General features: G+C 54.0%; 1 protein-coding gene across 4 annotated transcripts in view; it reads right to left on the bottom strand.

Moving 5' to 3' along the window:
* TFAP4 (transcription factor AP-4) overlaps positions 1-22119 on the bottom strand; it is a 28311-nt gene extending 6192 nt beyond the window's left edge. The window contains exon 1 of one of the 4 annotated variants that reach the window (XM_086692209.1): positions 21870-22119. In XM_086692209.1, the coding sequence (XP_086548335.1) occupies positions 21870-21964 (95 nt within the window). In that variant the 5' untranslated portion in view covers positions 21965-22119. Of the gene's footprint in view, positions 1-220; positions 1074-5834; positions 6346-21869 lie in introns of those variants that run through there. The other 3 variants (XM_086692207.1, XM_086692210.1, XM_025916877.2) reach the window with 3 other exon arrangements.
* Positions 22120-22473: the final 354 nt, after the last annotated feature.

Genomic DNA, 22473 nt, shown 5'->3' with positions numbered 1-22473 from the left:
ATGTTAGACATACAGCTTACTTTAAAAAAAAAAAAAAAAAAGTCTTGAGTTCTATGCTGACTCAATTTGCTGGAATTTTCTCATTGAGTTGTCACAATCTTCCTGAGTCCAGTGGCCTTATGATTCCTGTTTGGGTTGAGGACATAGACTTGGGAAGGGAACAGTTCCAGCAAGTGGTGGGGCTGGGACTTGAACCCTGATCCCAGAGCCCTGCTCTTACCCACAGGACAGAGTAGGCTCTGCACCGTCCCACAAAGCCAGACACCCAGACAGACAGATGACAGTTGACCCTGTAGAAAGGACAAAGCATGGGGTATGCACAACCATCATGCAGAACATTTACATTATTCCCATCTGACTCCCATGGACACCCAGCTGGGTAACTGTGTTGCAATGAGGAATCCAAGGTCTGAGGAAGGGAAGAGCCCAAGGTCAGACAGCCAGACCAGGGCTTAACAGGCACCTGCGGATGCCAAGCCAAAGCTCGGCTCCCCTCACCTGCTGATGGCACCCTCTACTACTGATGGCTCACAAATGGCCCCACTGCTTACCAGAGCCCTGTGTATGGCCTCAGCAGATAGTGTGCCCCTGACCCTCCTGACAAACAGTGGGACAGGCACAGAAATGACCTGCCCATGAAAGATCAGGCAGAGCAGGGTGCAGCTGCACTTTCCAGCCCCCACTGCCTCCCAGCCAGGTCCCATCAACTGCCCTCCCAATCCCCCCAGAAACGAGAGTTCAGCCCCACCTTCCCCAACCAGCCAGCTCATCTGCCCACGAAAACCTCTGCCCTGGGGAGCAGACCCTCAGCTCCTTCCTTCTCCCCAGGATGCCCAGGAGCCGGGAAGACCAAAGGAGAATGAAGGACCCAGGCAGGGAGCAGAGGCTTGTTCATCCTGGTTCTTCCCAACGTTCTATCCATTCTTTCCCTTTTGCCCAGTCCATCAGCCCAGCTTCCTGGTTCAGGAACCAGCTGCTGGCTAACCTAGCGCACCCTTAAGTCCCAGAAAACAGATTTCACCCCAAAGCTGCAGTTTTTTGTGAGGACTTGGGTTGCCACCAAGACCCTCCCGGGTAACTCACCTAAATAGCCCCAGAAGTACCAGCTGACAGTTTCTTTAATAGAACGTGGACTAACCAGGGTTTCTGATTGGTGGAATGTTGACTAATCCGGGATTCTGATTGGTGGAATCATGGCAAACCCGGAGTTCTGATTGGTGGGAGTGCTGGCCAACCAGGGGTCCTGACTGCTGACCAACCAGCGATTCCAATAATGGACAGCTAATCCCGCAGATACTGTACTAGATAAAGTGGGCTTTTCTGCAAATGCCTGAAAGTTTCTCACATTTCTTTCTAAGTTTTGCACACGTAAACATGATTTACAGGAATTGTAAGGTCCTCTGTCCCCTCCACAACACCTTCAGACTCCGAGGTGAGCAGTGAAGTTAGCCTTGTCCACTGACACCCAGGGTCTCTTGCTTCTCGCCCTCCCAGACTAGCCCTCTGACAGCCAGTCTCCTGGAGCTGGGCAGCCAATGGCCAAGAAAAGTTTGGGTACCAGCCCTGGGTGCCAAGATTGCCACCACGGTACCAGAGTACCCTCAAACAGCCCCCTGGGAATAACACCAGCATACCAATCAGAAGTTGTGGGGAAGGGGGCACACTTTTTTTTTTTTTTTTTTTTTTAATGTTTTTATTTATTTGAGAGAGACAGAACGTGAGCTAGGGAGGAGCAGAAAGAGAGGGAGCCACAAAATACGCAGCAGGCTCCAGGCTGTCAGCACAGAGCCTGACACCGGGCTTGCACTTGTGAACTGCGAGATCATGACCTGAGCCCAAATCGGACACCGACCGAATGAGCCACCGGGCATCCGGGGAGCTACTCTTCAAGACAGGATCCTGACCTGTACCTGTCCTTTCTGCGCAGCCCAAAAGCATGCAGCTCCCATCCCCCTATACCCCCATGCCTGGCCTCCAGCCTCAGATTAGCCACTGAGAACTCTCATTTTACACTGCCCAAAGTCACTCACACACCTGCCACTCAGTGACTACACTGTGAGGTGGGAAAGCCCACGCGGGATTTCTCCCATACCCCAAAAGGAAGGCAGGAAAGAAGGTGACCCTCAGCAAGGATGTCCAAGTCACTTGTCCTCTGCAGCAGGTACTGAAGCAACCCAGGGCCTTCACCCAGCCCCGCTGCTTGAATCCATACACCACACTCTGACCAGCCTGCCACCCCTACCCTTGGTCCCAGAACAAACCCTGTCTAGGCTGTTCCCATCAGAAACACCTCATCCCTTACCTCCCCTCCTCAGACGGAGCTCCCTGAACTGTGTTCAAGTACAAACCACCCCTGCCACTTACTAGCTGTGGAACCCCATGCTTAGCCACTTCATCTTTCAAAGCCTCAGTTTCCCCACCTGTGAAATGGGGAAACATTGCCTCACTTCACAGGATCAGGGTGAAATCTAAAGACACAGACAAGGGGCACCTGAGTGGCTCAGTCTATTGAGCATCCGCTGGATTTTGGCCCAGGTCATGATCTCAGTTCAAGGGATCGAGCCCTGCAGCAGGTTCTGCACAGAGCCTCCTTGGGATTCTCTGTCTCCCTCTCTCTCTCTGCCCCTCCCCTGCTCTCTCTCTCTCTCTCTCTCAAAGTAAATAAATAATTTAATTTAAAAAATTAAAGATTAATTTAATTAGTTAATTAAATTAATTTAACTTAAAAAAATTAAAGACACAGGTAGAGCGTGTGACTCTTAATCTTGGGGGTCGTGAGTTCCAGCCCAGCAGGGATTACTAAAATAAATAAATAAATAAATAAATAAATAAATAAATAAATAAATAAATAAGCAAACAAGCTTAGGTTATTAAAAGAGAGAGGGAGGGAGGAAGAAAAAAGAGAGATACTGAGAAAAAGAGGATGATTTGTTTTTCCAAAGTTTGTACCCAGGACTCCAGGAGAACCCAAGCTCTCTCTTTGGGGACTGATACAACTCTTTAGCACTAGGAGACTGAGCTCTTAGGACAGGGCCAGTTTTGGTTCCTAGCATGGAGTAAGTACCTCATAAAAACCAGATCAAGGGAGCATCTGGGTGGCTCGGTTAGTTAAGCTTCCGACTTTGATTCAGGTCATGATCTCATGGTTTGAGTTCGAGCCCCGCATCAGGCTGTCGGCTGCCTATCTTTTGTCCCCCTCTCTCTCTGCCCCTACCGCGCACTCTCTCTCAAAAATAAACATAAAACAAAACAAAACAAAAAACGGATCAAGGACCCAGCACACACTCCAAAGCCCCTAGCTGCTCTCTAACTCCTTCTGGGAACTGGTCTCCCACCCCCACCACTCCCACCAAGGGCAGTAGGTAAACACTCTAAGACCACAATGCTTCTGCTTCCAAGAGTGTGAGTGTCATCTGAACACATACCAGGTGCTTTCCACACACACAACCAACCTTTACAGGTGCTCTATTTTAAAGAAGCAGAGAGCATTGAGATGACACAAGTCCAAGACCACACAGTTTGGGCAGGAGCAGATATGAAGGGGATGCGGGGATGGGGGAGACACGGGGACTCACTGTGCAGTACGGCCCCCTCCAGTAGATCTGGGAGAAGGATGCGAGAGACAGGGGGCCCTTCAGGCACCGAGGGATGGAACAAAGTCCACCAGCTTGAGAAGCCAGTCCACACAACCAAAAGGTCCCGCCCCACCCACACACTTGATCCCACCTCACCCCACAGCTCCTTCTGAAAACGAACAAACCCAGAGGCCCCAACTCCACACCCAGCACATGGGCTTACAACCGTCTCACAGATAGGCAGGCTCATGGCACTTGGCCCCTGGGGACTGCTGGACTCCCCTAAAGGGGGGCCTGGGACAGGGACAGAGTGAAACCAGAGTCCTAGGAGGCCAAGAGAGGAATCAACTAAGGCCCAGGCCTGGTGGCCAGAGGTCCCTACTGTACCAGGCCTGTACCAGGGTCAGGCCCAAACAGCATCTGGAGCAGCTCAACCCCACCTCCCCAGTGCCCAGCCCTTCCCGGTAGGAACGGGTCTCCGGGATCAGGGTTCAAGTTCCAGCCCCACCACTTGCTGTAACTGTTTGCTTCTCAAGCTTGTGTCCTCATGCCACACAGCAATCACAAGGCTGCCAAACTCAGGAGGAAGATTGTGAAAATCCAATGAGAAAAATCCAGCAAAACGAATCCCTAGAACATATTAAGAGCAGCAGAATTTTTTTTTTTTTCTTCTTATTACAGCTAGGTCCTCCAGGTAGACCTTCTGGAAGGGCCACCCCTCTGGCTGCCCACCACCCTGAACTTGAGAATTGTTAAGGTAGAAACCCTGAGGCGGGTGGGGTGCGTGTATACATGAGCAGCAACCGTCCCCAACCTCATTTCTGCAGCCCCTGGTGTCCACCAGCCTGGGCCACACCGCCCTCGGCTCCTCCTCCCTCAATCCCCGCCCAGCCTGCCCAGGGCGGCAAAGCACGTGGCCCCAGCCCTAGGGAGCCATTTCGCTCCCGGAGCAGCAAGGCCATACAGGGGCTGCAGATCCCACACTTGGGCACACAGGAGAGCCCCAGCCGCTGTACTGCCGTGTCCCGCAGGCAGTGCTCAGTGCAGACGCCCAAGCCCTTCTCCTGGCCATCAGAGTTCCGGACATGTGCATTTTAACCAGTGTCCAGGGAAATGGAATGCGAGTGGCACACGCACCCATCACCCTTTGGTAAAGGGTGGACCTGGAACAACCCGGACCAAACTTGGAAAGTGGCTCCTGGGGAGGGCCGAGGACCTGGAATCACACACCCACACGGCTGGGAGACTGAACGGTTTCGGTTTCTGACTAGGGGTGGGGGTGTGGGGGGGAAAGGGGTGTGGATGGGAAAGTTTGCAGCCGATATCGGCGGATGGAAGGCAGCAGCCTTGTGAGGCCAAGGGCAGCCTCTGATGCCCCTTCCTCAAAAGGCGCCTTCACCGGGCCTGCCGGGCCCATCCAGCTCGCGGGAGCCGAGCTTTGTGCGAGGAAAGCGTGGCCCCGGCGCGCCTACATCTCCCACAATGCCGCGCCGGCGGAGCTCGGGGAACTACAGCTCCCGCGAGGCGGCGCGCCGAGGTCCGCCTACTCCAAGAGGGCTGCAGAGTCACGTCCAGGCCTCGCTAGTAAACAGCGCCCGGGCGCGGGCGGCAAGCGAGCGAGCGGCCGCTAACGTGCCCGAGTCCGCGGCGCCCCCGGCCGGCAACGCCGGCCTCTAGGGTCCCACCCATCCCCGCGCCCCTACTCGAGCACGCCCCCCGACCCCGCCGCAGCCCTGCTCCCAGCAAACACACCACCCGGCTCCCCGATCCCCCCCCCCGCCGCTCCCAGAGCCGCGGCGTGGCTGCATTGTAGCAGACCGCGCAGCAGCCCCACGCGCGGCCCGCGCACCCCAAGCCCCCTTGGAGGGAGGCACCCAGAGACAGCGAAGAAGGAGGGAGAGGAAGGAAGCCGCCGCGGGAGGGGGGAGGAGGAAGCGCGGGGGGAAAAGCCACCAGCACCAAGCATGGCCGGGACTGCTGCAGAACCACGTGGGTCTGTTTGCAATTTACAAACGTCGCGACTCGCCCGCCTGCAGCGGACAAAAGTGACCAGGGCCGCTCGGGGCCCCCACGTTCCCGGGGACGAGGGTCCCCCGGCGGCGCAAGCCCAGCTCGCGGGGCTGTAGCCGCCCCGGAGGCTAAGAAAGGCGAGCGGGGTCGGCAGCGCGGGCCATGCGTGCGCACACGCGCGCCAGCCCAGGCGGGCTGGCCAGGGGCTGCAATCATGGGAAGGGGGTGGGGGGGAGGAGGAGTACACACCTACAGAGCCCTCCTATCACTTCTTTCTCTGTTTTCCTGAAATGTTGCAAAGAGGGCACCTTCTGAGTGGGCACCATGAAATACTCCATAGCGATCGGCCCCCCTCCTCTGCACGAGCCGGGTCCCGCGGTCCGCCGGAGAATGCAAGATGGAAATCCGAATCAAAGGGCAGCGCCGGACGGAGGTGCAGAAACGGCCGGTCCCAGATGCTGGCGGCGGCGGCGGCGGCGAGGGGAGGGAGGCGGGCGGGAGGGGCGGGAGGGAGGTCTCTCCGGCCTGCCTCCCCGGGCGTGTGTATGTGTGTGTGTGTTTGCAGCTGATCAGATGTCTGTTTCAAGGCGGGAAACAGCTGGTGAAAACTCAGCACTCCCCCGGCCTCCTTCCGCGGAGTAAGGAATTGCATGTAAACAAAGGACTATTTGCAGCGCCCCCCGGGCGGCGCGAGGCCTGGGCGAGAGGGGCGCGGGCCCCCGGGGGCTGGTTGCGGCCAAAGTCTGAGAGCCTACCCCCCGGCACCGGGGGCCGGGGGCCGGGGGCCGGCTCGGGGGGGGGCGCGGCGTGAATGGAGCGAGCTGCGGCCGAGCTACATGCGCCACTATGGGTGATGAGGTCCATCAGCTGACAGGTTGGCAAGCGTTGCAAAAAAAAAAAAAAAAAAAGAAAGAAGAAAAAGGGGCCAGCCACCGCGAGGGAGCCTAGCCCGTGCGCCAGGGGTCCGGCGGGGACTGGCCGATGCAGGGTCTCGGCGCTCGGTGGCCCTGGGGGGCAGAGGGCGCGCAGCTGGACCCCGCGCGCCGTGGCAAGGCGGTTTGGGGTGCTGCTCGGGGCTTTTTCTTTTTCACGGTTGCAGCTGCACGGAGAGGAGCCGCTCTGGCGCGCTCCCTCAGAGCCCAGGGCCCCCTGGAAACTTGCGTCACAGCCACCTCTTCCCACATGTAACTTGGGGCCGACTTCGGAGGCCGGCCAGCCCCCTCCCTCCCTGCCTGCCCAGTTGGCCGCCTAGCCCGGGCTCTGGAGCCTGGGAATCCCGGAGCCGGGGTGGAGAGAGCAAAGGGGGGCGCGTCGGGCGCCTCATCCTGAGGCTGCCTTACGAAACGGGGGCCCCGGTGGGGAAAGAAGGGTGGAGGCGGGCCAGGACGGCAGCGGCCACGGGAGCAGGCTGCCAGCGCGGCCCGGAGGTCTGGTGGCTGCTGCCGGGTATCCCCCTATTACCCACTCCACCCCACCCCCTTTCCCCCTCGGCGGGGAGGCTGGACAGACGCAGATGGAGGGCTGCCGCCTCTCATTCATGGCTAAATTAGTACGGGACCTGCTCCTCCGCCAGGGTGCGCTCTTACTACGGGTGATGGCCCAGGGCGGGGAGGGAGGGACGCCGTGGTGGCCTGCTTCCGCCCTCCCCCCCCCAAGTCCCCTGCTCTGGCTCCTGGAGGATTGGCCCCGGGCTCAGGAAGACCACGCCTGCCTTGGAATGTCCTCCCTCCTGCCCACCGCCTTTCCCAATCCCATCCGCCTTCAAGGTTCCGCCCAAATCGCGCCTCCTAATTAAAATATTGCTACTAATAATAAGTTACAGTTATTTTGGGAACTATTATTATTATTATTATTATTATTATTATTATTATTATTAGATTTCGCGAGCACCTTGTAGATTTTTGCTTGCATGTTTTCTGATCCTTGCAGCAACCTGTTGGGCAGTTTCTCTAAGTACAGATCCCAAACCACTTAACATCACAGTCCCTGGAAAGCCTGTGGGGACAGGAAATGTGCTCAGGAAATGATGACTTCCTGGGAGGCAACATAGGATACAGGGCCACATAACTACACAGGGAGCAAAGTCTGTGCTGCCTCAGTGGATGAATGAATGAATGAATGAATGAGAGCTGGGAGAAGTGTGTTTGTTTACCCCTTGCCCCTCTCTTACAGAACTGCCTTGGTGGAGCCTGGTAGCTGTCACTCAGACTGGCCTGGCCATTTCTGCCAAAGGTGCCAAAACTGCCTGCTGGGGGCTCATCTGCTCCTCCCCTGAAATACATGAAAGGCCTGAAATACCATCCCTGCCCCCACCACCCCACTCTAACTCCCTCCCAACACTTAGCCCTCTTTTCCAAAGTGACACAAGCCCTCAAACTCCAGGCTGCCCCCCATTCCCAGGACTCCCAAACGGGGTCCACTGTGCCCTCTGCAAAATTCCTTAGAGCCTCTACCTGAGTCTCCAGGTGGGCAAACTTCTTCTGTAAAGGGCATTTAAAAGTTATTTGTAGGGGCGCCTGGGTGGCGCAGTCGGTTAAGCGTCCGACTTCAGCCAAGTCACGATCTCGCGGTCCGTGAGTTCAAGCCCCGCGTCGGGCTCTGGGCTGATGGCTCAGAGCCTGGAGCCTGTTTCTGATTCTGTGTCTCCCTCTCTCTCTGCCCCTCCCCCGTTCATGCTCTGTCTCTCTCTGTCCCAAAAATAAATAAACGTTGGAAAAAAAAAAAAAAAACTTAAAAAAAAAAAAAAGTTATTTGTAATGGTTTCCCATGGCTACTGTAACAAATTAACACAGAGTTTGGGGCTTAAACCGAAACAAATTTATTCTCTGGAGGTCAGTAGTCCAAACGGGTTATATTTGGCTAAAATCATGGCGTCAACAAGGCTCCTTCCTTCTGAAAGTTCTAGGGGAGACTCCTTTCCTTATCTTTTCCAGCTTCTAGAAGGTGCCCACATTTCTTGCTGGTGGAGCCTCCCCCCCCAGGAGGTCACTGCAACCTTCGTTTCTATTACATTTCCTTCTCAGACTCTGACCTTTATGATGACCTTGAGCCCACCCAGATAGTCTAGAACAATTTCCCCATCTCAAGATCCTTACCTCAGTTGTATCTTCTTCAAGGCCACTTTGGCCACGTAAGGTAACTTATTCACAGCTTCCACCGCTTAGGATGTGAACATCTTGGGGGGGACCATACCATTCTTAGTTCAGGGGCCATACAAACCCTGGCAGAGGTTGTGATATGCCCCAGCATTTCCACTCCCAGGTATGTACCCAAAAGAATGAAAACAGGGACTCAAATAGGTAATCACATACAAGTGTTCACAGCAGCGTTATTCACAGTAACTAAAGATGCACACCCCCTGTGGTCCCGCAACTGACGAGAGACCATAAGCAAATGTGGTCTATCTGTACAATGGTATATTATTTAGCGTTAAAAAGGAATGAAGTGCTGAAATGTACTACAGCATCGATGAACCTTGAAAAGTAAAATAAGCCAGGATTGGGGTGACTGGGTGGTTCAGCCGGTTAAGTGTCCAACTTCGGCTCAGGTCATGATCTCATGGTTCCTGGATTCGGGCCCCGAGTTGGATTCTGCATTGACAGTGCGAATCCGGCCTGGGATTCTCTCTCTGCCTCTCCTCTACTCGTGCTCTCTGTCTCTCTCTCTCTCAAAATAAATAAATAAACTTAAAAAAATATAAGCCAGGGGTGCCTGGGTGGCTCATTCAGTTAAGCGTCTGACTCTTGATTTCAGCTCAGGTCATGATCTCACAGTTGAAGGGTTCGAGCCCCGCATCGGACTCTGCACTGACAGTGCAGAGCCTGCTTGGGATTCTCTCCCTCCCTCTCTCTGCCCCTCCTGCTTTCGCTCTCTCACTCTCAAAATAAATAAATAAAAATAAATGTTTTTTCTTTTAAGCCAGAATACAAGAGATCACAGATTGTATGATTACACTACCATGAAGTACCTAGGATAGGTAAATTCACAGAGACAAAAAGTGGATCAGAGGTTCCTGAGGGGGGTTGTGAGGTGGCTGGGGGTGGGGAGGAAATGGGGGAGTTCTTGCTCAAGGAGTATGTTTCTGTTTGGGGTGATGGAAAATTTTGGAAATAGTATTGATAGTTGCACAACACTGGGAACATAATTGTTGCCACTGAATTGTACACTTTAAAATGGTGGCAGGGGGAGGCATACGGGTGGCTCAGTTGGTTGAGCATCTGACTTTGGTTCAAGTCATGATCTCATGGTTCCTGAATTCGAGCCCCATATCAGGTTCTCTGCTGTGAGCTCTGAGCCCGTTTTGGATTCTCTGTCTCCTCTTTCTCTGTCCCTCCCCCATGGGCTCCCCCACCCCAATAAATAAATAAATATTTAAAAAGAAACAAAAGAGAATAGAGGCTCTTAATAGGAATTAAGATTTTACAAAAAATAATAAAAAAGAAAACAGTGGAAATGGCCAACTTTATACTATATACCTTTTAACATAATAAAAGGGAAAATGGGGACACCTGGGTGGCTCAGTTGGTTAAATTTCTGACTCTTGGTTTCTGCTCAGGTCATGATCTCACAGTTTGTGAGATCGAGCCTCACATCGGACTTCATGCTGACAGTGCAGAGCCTGCTTGGGATTCTCTCTCTGCCTCTCCCCTGCTTGTGCTCTCGCGCTCTCTCTCTCTCTCTCTCTCTCTCTCTCTCTCTCTCTCTCTCTGTCTCTCAAAATAAGTAAACATTTAAAAAAATAATTTTAAAAATAAAAGAGAAAAATGGTCAGTGGGCTAGATTTGACCCGTGGGCTATAGTTTGCTTGACCCATAGACCCTGCCGATGCGTTGCCCCTTTATGGTCTCACTTCCCTCCTTATCCAGTTTAGAATTCACCGCCCCTCAATGCATTCCTTCCCTTGCGTGCCTAACCCGCCTGCCCTGCTCCCCACCCCACCCCCTTCGCTTCAGCCAAACACCCTTGAGAAAAGGAAATCCCACAACCTAGCTGACTGATCTTATTTTCAAACCCCTCAGTGGAGCCTTCTATCAGCCAGGTCTCTTCTTCCCCCCACCTTCTCTTTCAAGACCGTCATCACCTCCCCACCTCCTCTCCTCACTCAGCTTCAGGACTTCAGGTCCTGTTGCTCTGAGAACAAGGATCCGACTTGAAGAGAAGCCCCACACGCTCCTATTGCTGCCTCTGCCTTCCTATCTGCACCTGTAACCTGCCATCCGGTCCCCGGCCCCTGTCTGGAAGAAGGTCCGCGCCCCGTCCGTGCATGGAGAACCCCTCCAGGAGGATGCTTTGCAGACATCTCCCCGCAGCTCTCCTACAGTCCTCACCGTGTGCCCTCTATTGGACCGTTTCCATCACTGAGAACAAGCTGTGTGATTCCCATTTAAAAAACAAAGCAAAACAAAACACCCACAACCCTCCACCCCTTCCAGGCTACCGCTCTCTCCCTGCTGTTCTTTACAGCAAAACTCCCTGAAGTGGGTGTTCCGTTCCGTTCCCTCTCCCCTTCTCTCTTTACTCTGTCTGGGAAAACCACTCTTGCTGAAGTCACCGGTGCCCCCTCCCAGGAGCTGTTTTCTGTCTTCATTGTATGTGACCTTCGTGAAGTTCTTTTTTGCTTGGCAGCTGGGACACCCCCACAGTCAAAGTCCTTGGACCCCTTCTCTGTCTACCCACACTCTCTGCTTTTTGGATGATAGGATTCCAGAAAGGGCCAGAGGCCCTATGGTGTGGTTCAGAATCCGCGTTCTACTCATCTGTAAAAGAGGCTGTAACAGCACCTAGCTTACAGGCTATTGCAAGAAGTCTGGGATACCCGGCACGTTGTAGCATTAATAAGTGGTAGTTGCCGTTATCACTGATGCCAGGTTGCCACGGGCAGCAGTAGCCAGAGGCATCTGAGCTGGACCTGTGAGAATGACCAGGTTTGGTGGTGACGTGCAGGGGAGGGACAGAGGACCGCGAGCTCTTTCTCCCTTCCTGCTAAAATCTGCCACAGGTGAGGGGCGCCTGGGTGGCGCAGTTGGTTAAGCGTCCGACTTCGGCCAGGTCACGATCTCGCGGTCCGTGAGTTCGAGCCCCGCGTCAGGCTCTGGGCTGGTGGCTCAGAGCCTGGAGCCTGTTTCCGATACTGTGTCTCTCTCTCTGCCCCTCCCCCGTTCATGCTCTGTCTCTCTCTGTCCCAAAAATAAATAAACGTTGAAAGAAAAAAAAAAAATCTGCCACAGGTGAAAAGGAACAAGTGTATCGGAAGGTTCTTTGCTGTGCTTTACAGTAGATGCCTTCACATAGGATCAGGTGGTATGACCATCAGCCTGCAGACCACTTGCCCTTTAAAAGGGGCGGGGCGTCAGGGCGACTGGGTGGCTCAGTTGGTTAAGTATCCGACTTCGGCTCCCTCCCGCTCCCATCAGGATCTCATGGTTCACCAGCTCCAGCCCCGCATCAGGCTCTGTGCTGACAGCTCAGAGCCTGGAGACTGCTTCAGATTTTGTGTCTCCCTCTCTCTCTGCCCCTTCCCTGCTCATGCTCTCTCTCTCTCTCTCTCAAAAATAAACATTAAAAAAAAATTTAAGCGGGGGGGGGGGGTCTCTGTAAAGACTGGAATCAAATAACTGCTTAGTGGATGATCTGTGTTAGAAATGCAGACCATCATCTGCAGAGCTCACAGACAGCTGTCCCACCTGCAGCCGAACTCTGGCTGCAGACCCTGGGCACATAGTGCTCTGGAAAGCAGGCATGGGGAGGGGGCCCGCTTGACCTGGAGCAAAGAGCCGTGAGTGCAGTATGGCCTAGGACAACTCAGAACACTGGCCCTCCTTCTGTGTTATCAAACATGAGCCCACCGAGCTCCCTCCCTCTCCCACTGCTCCCCTTCCCCCAGCCCCACCCCCAAATTCCAGGTGGAAGGGGTGAATGAGTCAGCAACAGAATACAAAAAGTGTGGTCTATCCATCCAGAAGAGTATTAGTCAGCCATGAAAAGGAATGAAGTACCAATACGTGGTACCACATGGATGAACCTTGAAAACATGATGCTGATGTTCAGTGAGAGAAAGCTGTCACAAAAGGACACAGAGTGTATGATTCCATTAAGTGAAACATCCAGGATAGGCAAATCCACAGAAACAGCAGGTAGATGAATGGTTGCCAGGGGCTGGGAGGAGGAGGAAATGGGGAATGCCTGCTAATAGTTAACAGGATTTCTTTTGGGGAAGATGAAATGTTCTAGAATGGAACATTCTAGATGGTTGCACAAATTCTTTGAATACACTAGAAACCAGTGTATTGTACACTTATTTTTTACTGAAGTATAGTTGACACACAATGTTACATTAGTTTCAGGTACACAACATAGTGACTGGACAACTCTATATGTTATAGTGTGCTCACCACTGAATTGTACACTGTATTTTTTTACTGTTTATTCACTTTTGAGGGGGGGAGGGGCAGCGAGAGAGGGAGACAGAGGATCCGAAGCAGGCTCCACGCTGACAGCAGAAAACCCGATGCGGGGCTCAAACTCATGAACTGTGAGATCACGCCCTGAGCCAAAGGTGGACACTCGACCAACTGAGCCACCCAGATGCCCCTGAATTGTACACTTTAAATGGGTGAGTTGTAGGGTATGTGAATTATATCTCAATAAAGGTAACAAACAAAAGGAGTGAAGTACAGATACATACTACAGCATGGATGAATCTTGACATCATGCTGAGTGAAAGAAGCAGAAACAAAAGGCTCCAGAGCATAGGATTCCGTTTGTATGTAATGCCTAGGACAGGCAAATCCATAGAGACAGAAAAGAGACAAGAGGCTCCCCGGGAATAAGGGGGAGTCAGGGGGAAAGGGGGAGTGACTGCTAAAGGGTACAGGGGGATTTCCTTTCGGGGTAATGAAAATGCTCTAAAACTGATCGCGGTCATGGTTGCACAATTCCTTGAATACACTAAAAACCACCCCATCGTACACTTGAGATGGGTGAACTATATGGTATGTGAATTCTATCTAATACAGCTGTTATTCAGACAGACCCTAAAGATGCCCACAAGTCCAGGGAGTTCCAGAAATCACACCTCGCCCCCAGCCCCGCAGTGGGTTTTCAGAGTGCCTTTCTTCAGCCACAGCGGGATCTGGCTGCTGACAGTGCCACCAGCATAGCCCTGGTCACAGCAAACACTGCTCTGTCTCCTCTCATCCCAGGCTGGCTGGAAGCTTGCATGAGGGATGTGGGATGTGCACCGCAGCCAGCAGGATGGCTGTTGCAGGTTTGAACCCCACATAGCAGCTGTGGGCGGGGGCGGGGGGGGGTACGATACATTTTTGCCTTTTTTTTTTTTTAAGTTTATTTATTTACTTTGAGAGACAGAGAAAGTGAGCAGGGGAGGGGCAGAGAGAGAGGAGGGGAGAGAGAGAATCCCAAGCAGGCTCCACGCTGCCAGCTGGAGCCTGACTAGGGCTTGAAATCCCGAACCGTGAGATCATGACCTGAGCTGCAACCAAGAATCAGACTGTTAACTGAATGAGCCACCCAGGCGCCCCAGATTTTTCTCATTTTTAAATTTTATCCTGCCTGTGTCTGGAATTCTCCTCTTCTCTTTGGACCGAGGATGTGTTCGTTTCCTTCTGCTGTGTAACAAGCTTCCACAAACGTATTGGCTTAAAGAGCACCCACTTATCATCGCTCAGTTCAAGAGGTCAAATGGCCAGGTAAGGCATGACTGGGCTCTCAGCTTAGGGTCTCACCAGCTGAAATCCAGGTGATATGAGGCTACGATCTCATCTGGGGCTCTGGTCCTCTTCCAGGCTCACCGGCTGTTGGTGCAATTCCATTTCTCTCAGCTATAGGACTGAAGTCCCCGATGTCTTGCTGGCTGTTGGCTGGTGACCGGGCTCAGCTCCTAGAAGCCATCCCCTCAGGTCTTGCCCTGTGGCCCCTCAGCTCAGATGTTTGAGCAACAGAAGCTGTCTCTTATGACGACCCGTCTCTCACTTTGAATCTCTAATTTCGTCTTCTACAGGCAGTGGAGAGAAAAGTCTCTGCTTTTAAATGTTTTATTTATTTGGGGTGCCTGGGTGGCTCAGTCGGTTAAGCGACCGACTTCAGCTCAGGTAATGATCTCACGAAACGTGAGATCAAGCCCCACGTCAGGTCAGGCTCGGTGCTGGCAGCTCAGAGCCTGGAGCCTGCTTCAGATTCTGTGTGTGTGTCTCTCTCTCTCTGTGCCCCTCCCCCACTCATACTCTGTCTCTCTCTCTCTCTCTCTCAAAAATAAATAAATACTAAAAAAAAAAAAAAAGAAATGTTTTATGTATTTATTTTTGAGAGAGAGAGCACAAGCAGGGGACATGGAGACAGAGGACCAGAAGCAAGCTCTGTGCTGACAGCAGGGAGCGCGACGCGGGGAATGAGCTCACCGACCTGGAAATCATGACCTGAGCTAAAGTCGGAAGCTCAACCGACTGAGCCACCCAGGCGCCCCAAAATCTCTGCTTTTAAAGGGCTCCTGATCCGAGCCTGGAGCCTGCTTTGGATTCTGTATTGCCCTTGCTCTCTGCCCCTCCCCTGCTCACCCTCCATCACTCTCTCTCTCAAAAATAAACATAAAAAAGACTTTTGTAATGAAAATAATAAGGGGTCGTGACTAATCTATCTCAGGGTCAACAGTGCCATACAACATGAGCTAATCATGGGAGTTACACCGTGCGCACAGGCTCCGCCCACGCTCAATGGGAGGGGAGGGTCCAAGGGCAAATGTCCCTGGGGGTCTGCTACCACAGAGTGGGGAACACCAGCGAGGTGCCCCGAGAATGTTGAGGGACTTGTCTAAGGATATCTAGAGAACTACAGATGAACTCAAACAGCAACCTAAGGTCCCAACCCTAATTCGAGGCTTCTTCCTCTACACAAATACGCCCAGGAACTGGGGAATGCACCAGATGGCCTTTTGAGCCCTGGCCTGCTGGGCGAGGAGGTGGGGGGGGGTAGATACCAGCTGTTGAAAGCAGGGATGGGGCTCCTTAGAAGCAAAATGCCCCTGCCACAGAGAAGATCCTGAATGCTCCCAGGAAGGCCGAGTAAGAGTCAGACGGCCCTCCTGGGGTTTGGAGCAAAGCCCAGTATCTCCCCAATGCCCTGGTCTCCTTTACTAGCCTAGACAGGGAGATCTCCAGGTCAACGAGGCTAGAGTCCCCCAACCACTAGGGGGCGCCCGGCCCACACGACGCTTTGTGTGCAAGCCTGGCGGAATACAAGGTAGGTACTGGGGTGGAGGGGCAGACTACCGGCCTCCCCACACCCCCAAGGCTCTGCAGACCCAGGGGGCTCCAGGCTTGTCTATGTGCCTTAAGGCCCTGGCCTCCCAATGCCTGCTTTCTTTCTCCAGCTAAATCTGACTCATGAGCAAGCCCTTGAAGGGGGCTGGGGCAGAAGTCCATCTTGGCATGCACCCCTATCCCCACCTCCCTTCTGGTTCCTGGTGTCTCGAGGCCTGACACTTCAGCGCACTGGAGCGGGCTCCTGCCCTCACCCCTGCTCTCCCTCTATCAGTGCGCCCTGTCCCGGACCCGGTCAGCACCCAGCTCATTCCCTCACACTACGTGGGGAAATTTCACCCCCACCCCCCACCCCCACTCTGTTAGGGACTCCTCCCCTCCCCCAGGGAAATGTGGGACCTTACAACTAGCCTGGGCCCTTCCCACTGGGGAGTTCAGGGGGAAATGGGGACGGGGCCCTCGGGGCCTCTGGACAACATTAAAAGGAGAGCAAGTCAACCAAAAGGGGAAAGGCTGAGCAGAGGCACACAAAAATCCAGGAAGGAGTATTTGGGGTTCAAGGAAAAGGTACACAGCATAGGGCACAGGAAGTGGACAAATGAGGATGCTGTTGAGCTCGGGGAGTGTATCCAGCATCCCTCTGGGCAGCCAGCTCTCATCCGAAGGAGTGGACAGAGGTGGGGGACAGAAAGCAGGATTTCAAGTCCCATGTGAGGATAGAAAAGGATGGGCTGGGCTGGGCCAAGTCAGGGGATGGACAGAGGCCTGCTCTGGTGACAAGGCAGACCTGGGTGGGCTGCAGGAGTAGCTCTCCCCGGGGAAGGGTGGGCTCAGAGCCCAGCGTGTGGAGAGGCACACGTGTGTGTATGTGTGCATCAGTGGCCGGTGCCCCTGTGGCAGCTGCTGCTCTGGCGGCTTTACTCCCATTCTGTCTGGTCCTCACTATGGCACCTGAAGTCCTGTGATAGCCTAGAAACTTGCCCAGGATCATCCCAGATGGTCAGAGCCAGCGCCTGGCTCCCTCAGACCCCTCACAACCGCCCATGCTCCAGCCTCAAGGATGGTTTTTCCCAGTGGCCTCAGGACTCGAGAGCTCACCTGGCCAGATAAGGCCAGGTGCAAGAGAGGAGCCTACCTGGGTGTGGTGAAGGACATGGGGCTGCGAGGGAGAAAACGTGATCTGCGTCAAATGACAAGGTCAAGTACATGGTGAGAAAGAAGCCACATTCTGTGATCAACTGTCACTGCCCAGACAGCCAAAGGAAGCAACAACTCCCAGGGGTCAGGACAGGCTTTGGATTCAAATTTGGGCAGACAGAGAGGAAGGAGAAGAGATGAACACTCCAGAAGGGGAACCAGGCTGGAACAAAGCAGCTGGTCTCCTCCTCCAGCACCTCCGGCCAGTGAGCCCCTGCTGTTCATCGCTGGCCGCTGGCCGTGGCTGCCAGCACCAGCACACCTGGGGTTAACTTCCGTCTGGTGCAGTGGCCTCAGCAGCAGCAAAAGCAGCAGCACAGGGTGGTGCCAGTAACTCAGAAGCTGCTATGTGAGAAGCAGGAGGAGAGGGGCAGGGCCAGGAAAGGCTGAAAGGCTGAGCCACAACAGCAGTGAGAAGAGAGGGTTTCCCTGGCAGGACCCTGAGGCTCCACTCTTGCGGCCAGGCCAGAGGATGTCCTCTCGTCCTTGGCGCACATCCCCTCAGTACGTTGCCCTTCCTGCCTCATGCCGTGGGCCACCACTTAGGGTGGTCCACAGTCATGGCCGGTATCCAAGCCCTCGGGCCAGGGGGCAGCAGGTCTGTGCTGCAGCTCTGGGGAAGGAGCTGAGGACCGTACCCAGGCAACCAGCAGAGAACGCACTGGGCCCTGCGGTGCAGCTTTTGCCAGAGCAGCGGGCGGGGAGCCGGGCAGAGGGCAGACTGGGGCGAACGGGAAGGTTCGGCGGGGTCCTGACCTCGGAGGCCCGGCCTTGACATCCCCCTCCTTGAGCAGAACTCAGTCACAGGAGCCTCCCACAGCTCCAGGGGCAAGGAGACACACAAAGCTCCCTGTCCACTCCCTGGGCTGGCTGCCAGTCTGCCTGTGCAGTGAGGACCAAGAGGAGACTGTGCCTTCCCACGAGTGTGTGAGGTGCTGGCTACAGAGGGAGTGCCTCATCTCCCTTCCCTTGGTCAGTCCTCATCCACATATCACTAAGTCCACAGGTAGTATCCACCACTACCAACGAGCACAGGCTCAGACAAATGAAGAAAGTTGCCCAAAGGGGTGCCCGGGGTGGCTCAGTCAGTTAAGCGTCCAGCTTTGGCTCAGGCCGTAATTTTGCAGTTTGTGGGTTCGAGCCCCACGTCGGGCTCTGTGCTGGCAGCTCAGAGCCTGGAGCCTGCTTCGGATTCTGTGTCTCCCTCTCTCTCTCTGTCCCTCCCCCACTTCCCCACTCACACTCTCTCTCTCTCAAAAACAAATAAACATTTAAAAAAAAAAAAGAAAAAAGAAAGTTGCCCAAAGCCACACAGTCAGAATGCCAGAGCAGACTTGAACTGGGCTTGCCTGAGTGGCACAACTTACCTCCGTGCCACAGGGGAAGGTGGCAAAAGCAAAGTTCACCAGCAGGTGAACACGGGTCTATGTGCTAAATCCAAGAAAGGCAGCCCCGGGACCCCCAGGAAAGCAAGGACTGATGCTGAGAGCAGCATCCAGAGGAGGCAGGGGAAATGCCTGGTCCCGGATCTATGGATGAATCTGGGGGGAGTCGGGACCTCCCATAACCCCCGGGTGCGTCCCCAGAGCAGGTGAACAGATCACAGAGCGCTGTGCGGCTTGAGGTTTGCAGGGCCCCTGAAGAGTCAGCAGCATTTACTGAGGGGCAGTCCTCAGCAAGGCTCCGCTAAAACTGAACAGAAACACCTCGCAGGCATCACGGGATCCTGCTGACCAGGAGTGGGAGAATCCCAGGGCTTCCAGCTGTGTGACCTTGACTCACCTCTCGGAACCTTGGCAGCCTCATCCGGGGAGGCGGAACATACCAGCACTGACATTCAGGGTTTCTATGAGGATTAAATGAGGTGTTCCTCAAAAAGCACTTAGTTTGAAAGCCTTCTCCTTCACAAAAGCATTGCGGGATTGTTCGCAAAAGGTAGAAACAACCCAAATGTTCACGGATGGATGAAGGGATAAACAACTTCTGATCCAGCCACACAGTGGAATATTATTTGGCCATAAAAAGGAATGGGATAGAGACACCTGCTACAATGTGGATGAACCTCAAAGACGTGGCGCTCAGTGGCAGAAGCCAGACACCAAAGGTCATGATGGTATGCTTCCATTTACAGGAGATGCCCAGAACAGAGACCGAAAGCAGGCTGGTGGTCGCCAGGGGCGGGGGGAGGGAGGAGGCAAAGGCCCTGCTAGTGGACTCAGGGTTTCCTTTTGGCTTTGTTTTGTTCTATTCTATTTTTTTTTTTTTTTATGGCAGGTTTAAGCTCATAAACCATACTGAGCAGAAGGTACAGAGATTTCCCACACACCCGCTGCCCCCACACATGCACAGCCTCCCCTATCCTCAACACCAACATGAGCGGTCCACATGAGCGGTCCGTTTGTTGCAACTGGTGAACCTACAGGGGTTTCTTCTGGGGATCATGAAAATTTTCTGGAATTAGATTGTGCTGATGTTCACAACTCTGTGAACATACTAAAATCCACTGAATTATACACTTTGAAAGGGTGAGTTTTGGGGCACCTGGATGGCTCAGTCGGTTAAGCGTCTGACTTCGGCTCAGGTCATAATCTCACGGTTGGTGGGTTCGAGCCCTGCTTTGGGGCTCTGTGCTGACAGCTCGGAGCCTGGAGCCTGCTTCAGATTCTGTGTCTCCCTCTCTCTCTGCCCTTCCTCCACTCATGCCCTGTTTGCCTCTCAAAAATAATAAATAAATGTTAAAAAAAAAAAAAGGGGAAAGTGAAAAAATAAAAAGGTGACTTTTATGGTATGTGAATTACATCCCAATTTTTTTTAAAGCACTTGGTAAGAGCTCAGAAAATGCAGTTCTCATTACTTTGTCCTTCAAATTCTGAGAGTCTGTGCCATAATGAAAGAGACAGGATGAACGTATTTTTAAATGCTCAACACCCAGCAGGGAACTGGGCAGAATGCTCTCAGCAGATTTAGGGCGCACGGGTCATGGACGAGTCGCCAGTGGTAGCAGCTACCGACTGCCATGTCAGCTCTACGCAGAGGCCCTGAACACGTGGCTGTGAAAATGAGAATAACCCACGGGCACGAGGCTGGCAGGAAACGCTTCTTCCCTAAGAGGAAGTGAACAGGCCACAACTTGGAGGACTTGAGTTGTTCAGTGGGGACAAGGGCACACGTGGACTTGTGCAGGCTCAGAGGTGTGACACTGAGGAGGGCTCGCAGGGGTGGAGGGTGCCAAGCTTAGGGTGACACAGCCCTTCTAGTACTCTGCACGCCCCATGCAGGTGATGGGAAGTGCTTTACTTCAGGTCACAAGCAGGTGCAGAGTTTACAGGAGGCCTGCTCTGTGCCCTCCCAGAAGCTCCAGATTTCTCCTCAAGTGTCCAAGAGGCTTGAACTACTCTGGGCACGAGGCTTCCTCTTCTCTCTCTCTCTCTTTTTTTTTTTTTTTAATTTTTTTTAATGTTTATTCACTCTGGAGAGAGACAGAGGGACAGAGCACGAGTGGGGGAGGGGCAGAGAGAGAGAGAGAGAGAGAGAGAGAGAGAGAGACACAGAATCCGAAGCAGGCTCCAGGCTCTGAGCCATCAGCACAGAGCCCAACATGGGGCTCGAACACACAAGCCGTGAGATCATGAGCTGAGACCAAGTCGGACACTTGGCCCCAGGTTCCAGGGTTGCAGGAGAGAGACCATACGAGATCAGCAACTCTAGTTCAGGGCAGGACCCCTCACGCCCAGTGTCAAATGACCAGACACACTGATAATGTGGCACAGGAGGGACGGAGGCAGCTACTCCTTAGAGACTGGGCCCTTCCTCCAGCCACAGCCAGAGCTGAGGGCATGCAGAGGGGATTCCAGACACAGGTCTGAGCCCACAGGCTTCTCCCTTCCTCCTGCCACCCCTCTCTGGTCCCTCTTGCCTCCATCCTCTGTCCTTGTGTAGTCCCCAACCCTCTCTGGGGAGAAGCCAAACAATACAAACGCCTTGGAGAAGAGAAAGGGCCAGGCCTACTGTGCGCACATGCACACACACGTGCATACACACACATACACACACACACTGCCCTTTCAGACCACAGAGATGTAGATGGAATCACAGAGAACCTACATTCAGGGAAGATAAAGGGAACCAGTTAGCCTCGGCCCCTCCTCTGGGCCAGGAAGGTGTCAAGGGATTTGCACGCACTGTCTCCTTCAATCCTTGAAAGAATCCTATGAGATTTCAAAGACGAAAAAAATGAGCTTCTGAGAGCCTAAGGAACCTAGCCAGTGGGACACCCAGGAGGTAAAAGACAGAAAGCTGAGCACAGTGCCCCAGAAGCCGGTCCTATAGAGGGAGCTTAGCAGGGTGGGCGTGTGTGCAGTTTCTGCCCAGCGCCTGGCATTGGCTCCTTTGGGGGACCCCTCACTCCCACTTTCTCCATGTGGTTCTAGGGGTGTTGGCCCTATCCCGGGGCAAGCTCCTGAGCCAGGCTTGTCCAATCAGCATCTGGGGTGAGCTGGGACCTGGAGTCCCCAGACTTTGCAGGAGCCCCAGGGAGAGGCAGGCTGGGAGTTCTCAGGCTTCAGGAAGCACTGGCCGGAAAGCAGAGCAACACAGAGGACACTGGGCCAGGGGAGGCGAGCCAGTGTCCCGGTGCTGTTGCTGAGCACTGGACCAGCTAAGGGCCCTTGGCTTCTGCAGTTATACGAGCTGTTAAGTAACTGGTCTTTGAACCCAGCTCTGACTGCAGACCTCAGGCTTCCCTGCCCCAGGCTGTTCCCACAGAGGATCTGGTAGTTCAGGGCCTGGGTCTCAGCTGGGGATGGGGCCTCACCTCTCTCCCAGAATCCTGGGGTGGGGCCGTGTTGGACTCTCTGGGCCTCCTCCTAAAGCAGCTCCATAGCTTAGTTTGACCTTCAGAGTTGGCATCTGCTTGTAGGAATCTGTCTCTCTCCTCCTGGAATTCAGCCGCCAGATGTCAGCTCCAAGGCGGCAGCAGTGGCTGCACAAGGCTCCCCCCAGAGTGAATCAGCTGCATTCCAAAGGTGCAAACACAGACGCCACACCCTCAGCAGCCTGGGGCTGCAGACTTCCTCCCCAGGCCCGCCCGCCCGCCCGGCCCCCACTCCTGCTCCCCTCCCCTTTCGCCTCTCCCCAGCCAGACCAGGCCTTGGGCTTCCTTTCCAGAGACATTCTCCTGGAACTGCAACAGAGAGAAAAAGAAAGCCACTGGGGCCGGGAGACACCCTGATCTGCTCTGCTGACTCTCTCTCCTGCAGCGAGCACTGACCAGCCCAGACCTCCCCCAGCTGTTAGCGGCAGTCATGGGTTGATCCATTCAGCAGGTATCTGAGCACCTACTATGGGGACGAACAAGATGTGGACAAGCCCCTGGTGTTGTGGAACTCAGCCCAGCACGAGTCAGACAAAATCGGGTC

The sequence above is a fragment of the Puma concolor genome, chromosome E3, assembly GCF_028749965.1.
Source record: "Puma concolor isolate L17-30 chromosome E3, mPumCon1.1.hap2, whole genome shotgun sequence".
Classification (NCBI taxonomy): Eukaryota; Metazoa; Chordata; class Mammalia; order Carnivora; family Felidae; genus Puma; species Puma concolor.
The sequence above is the reverse complement of the archived record's forward strand: the minus strand, read 5'-3'. Positions and strand labels throughout refer to the sequence as shown.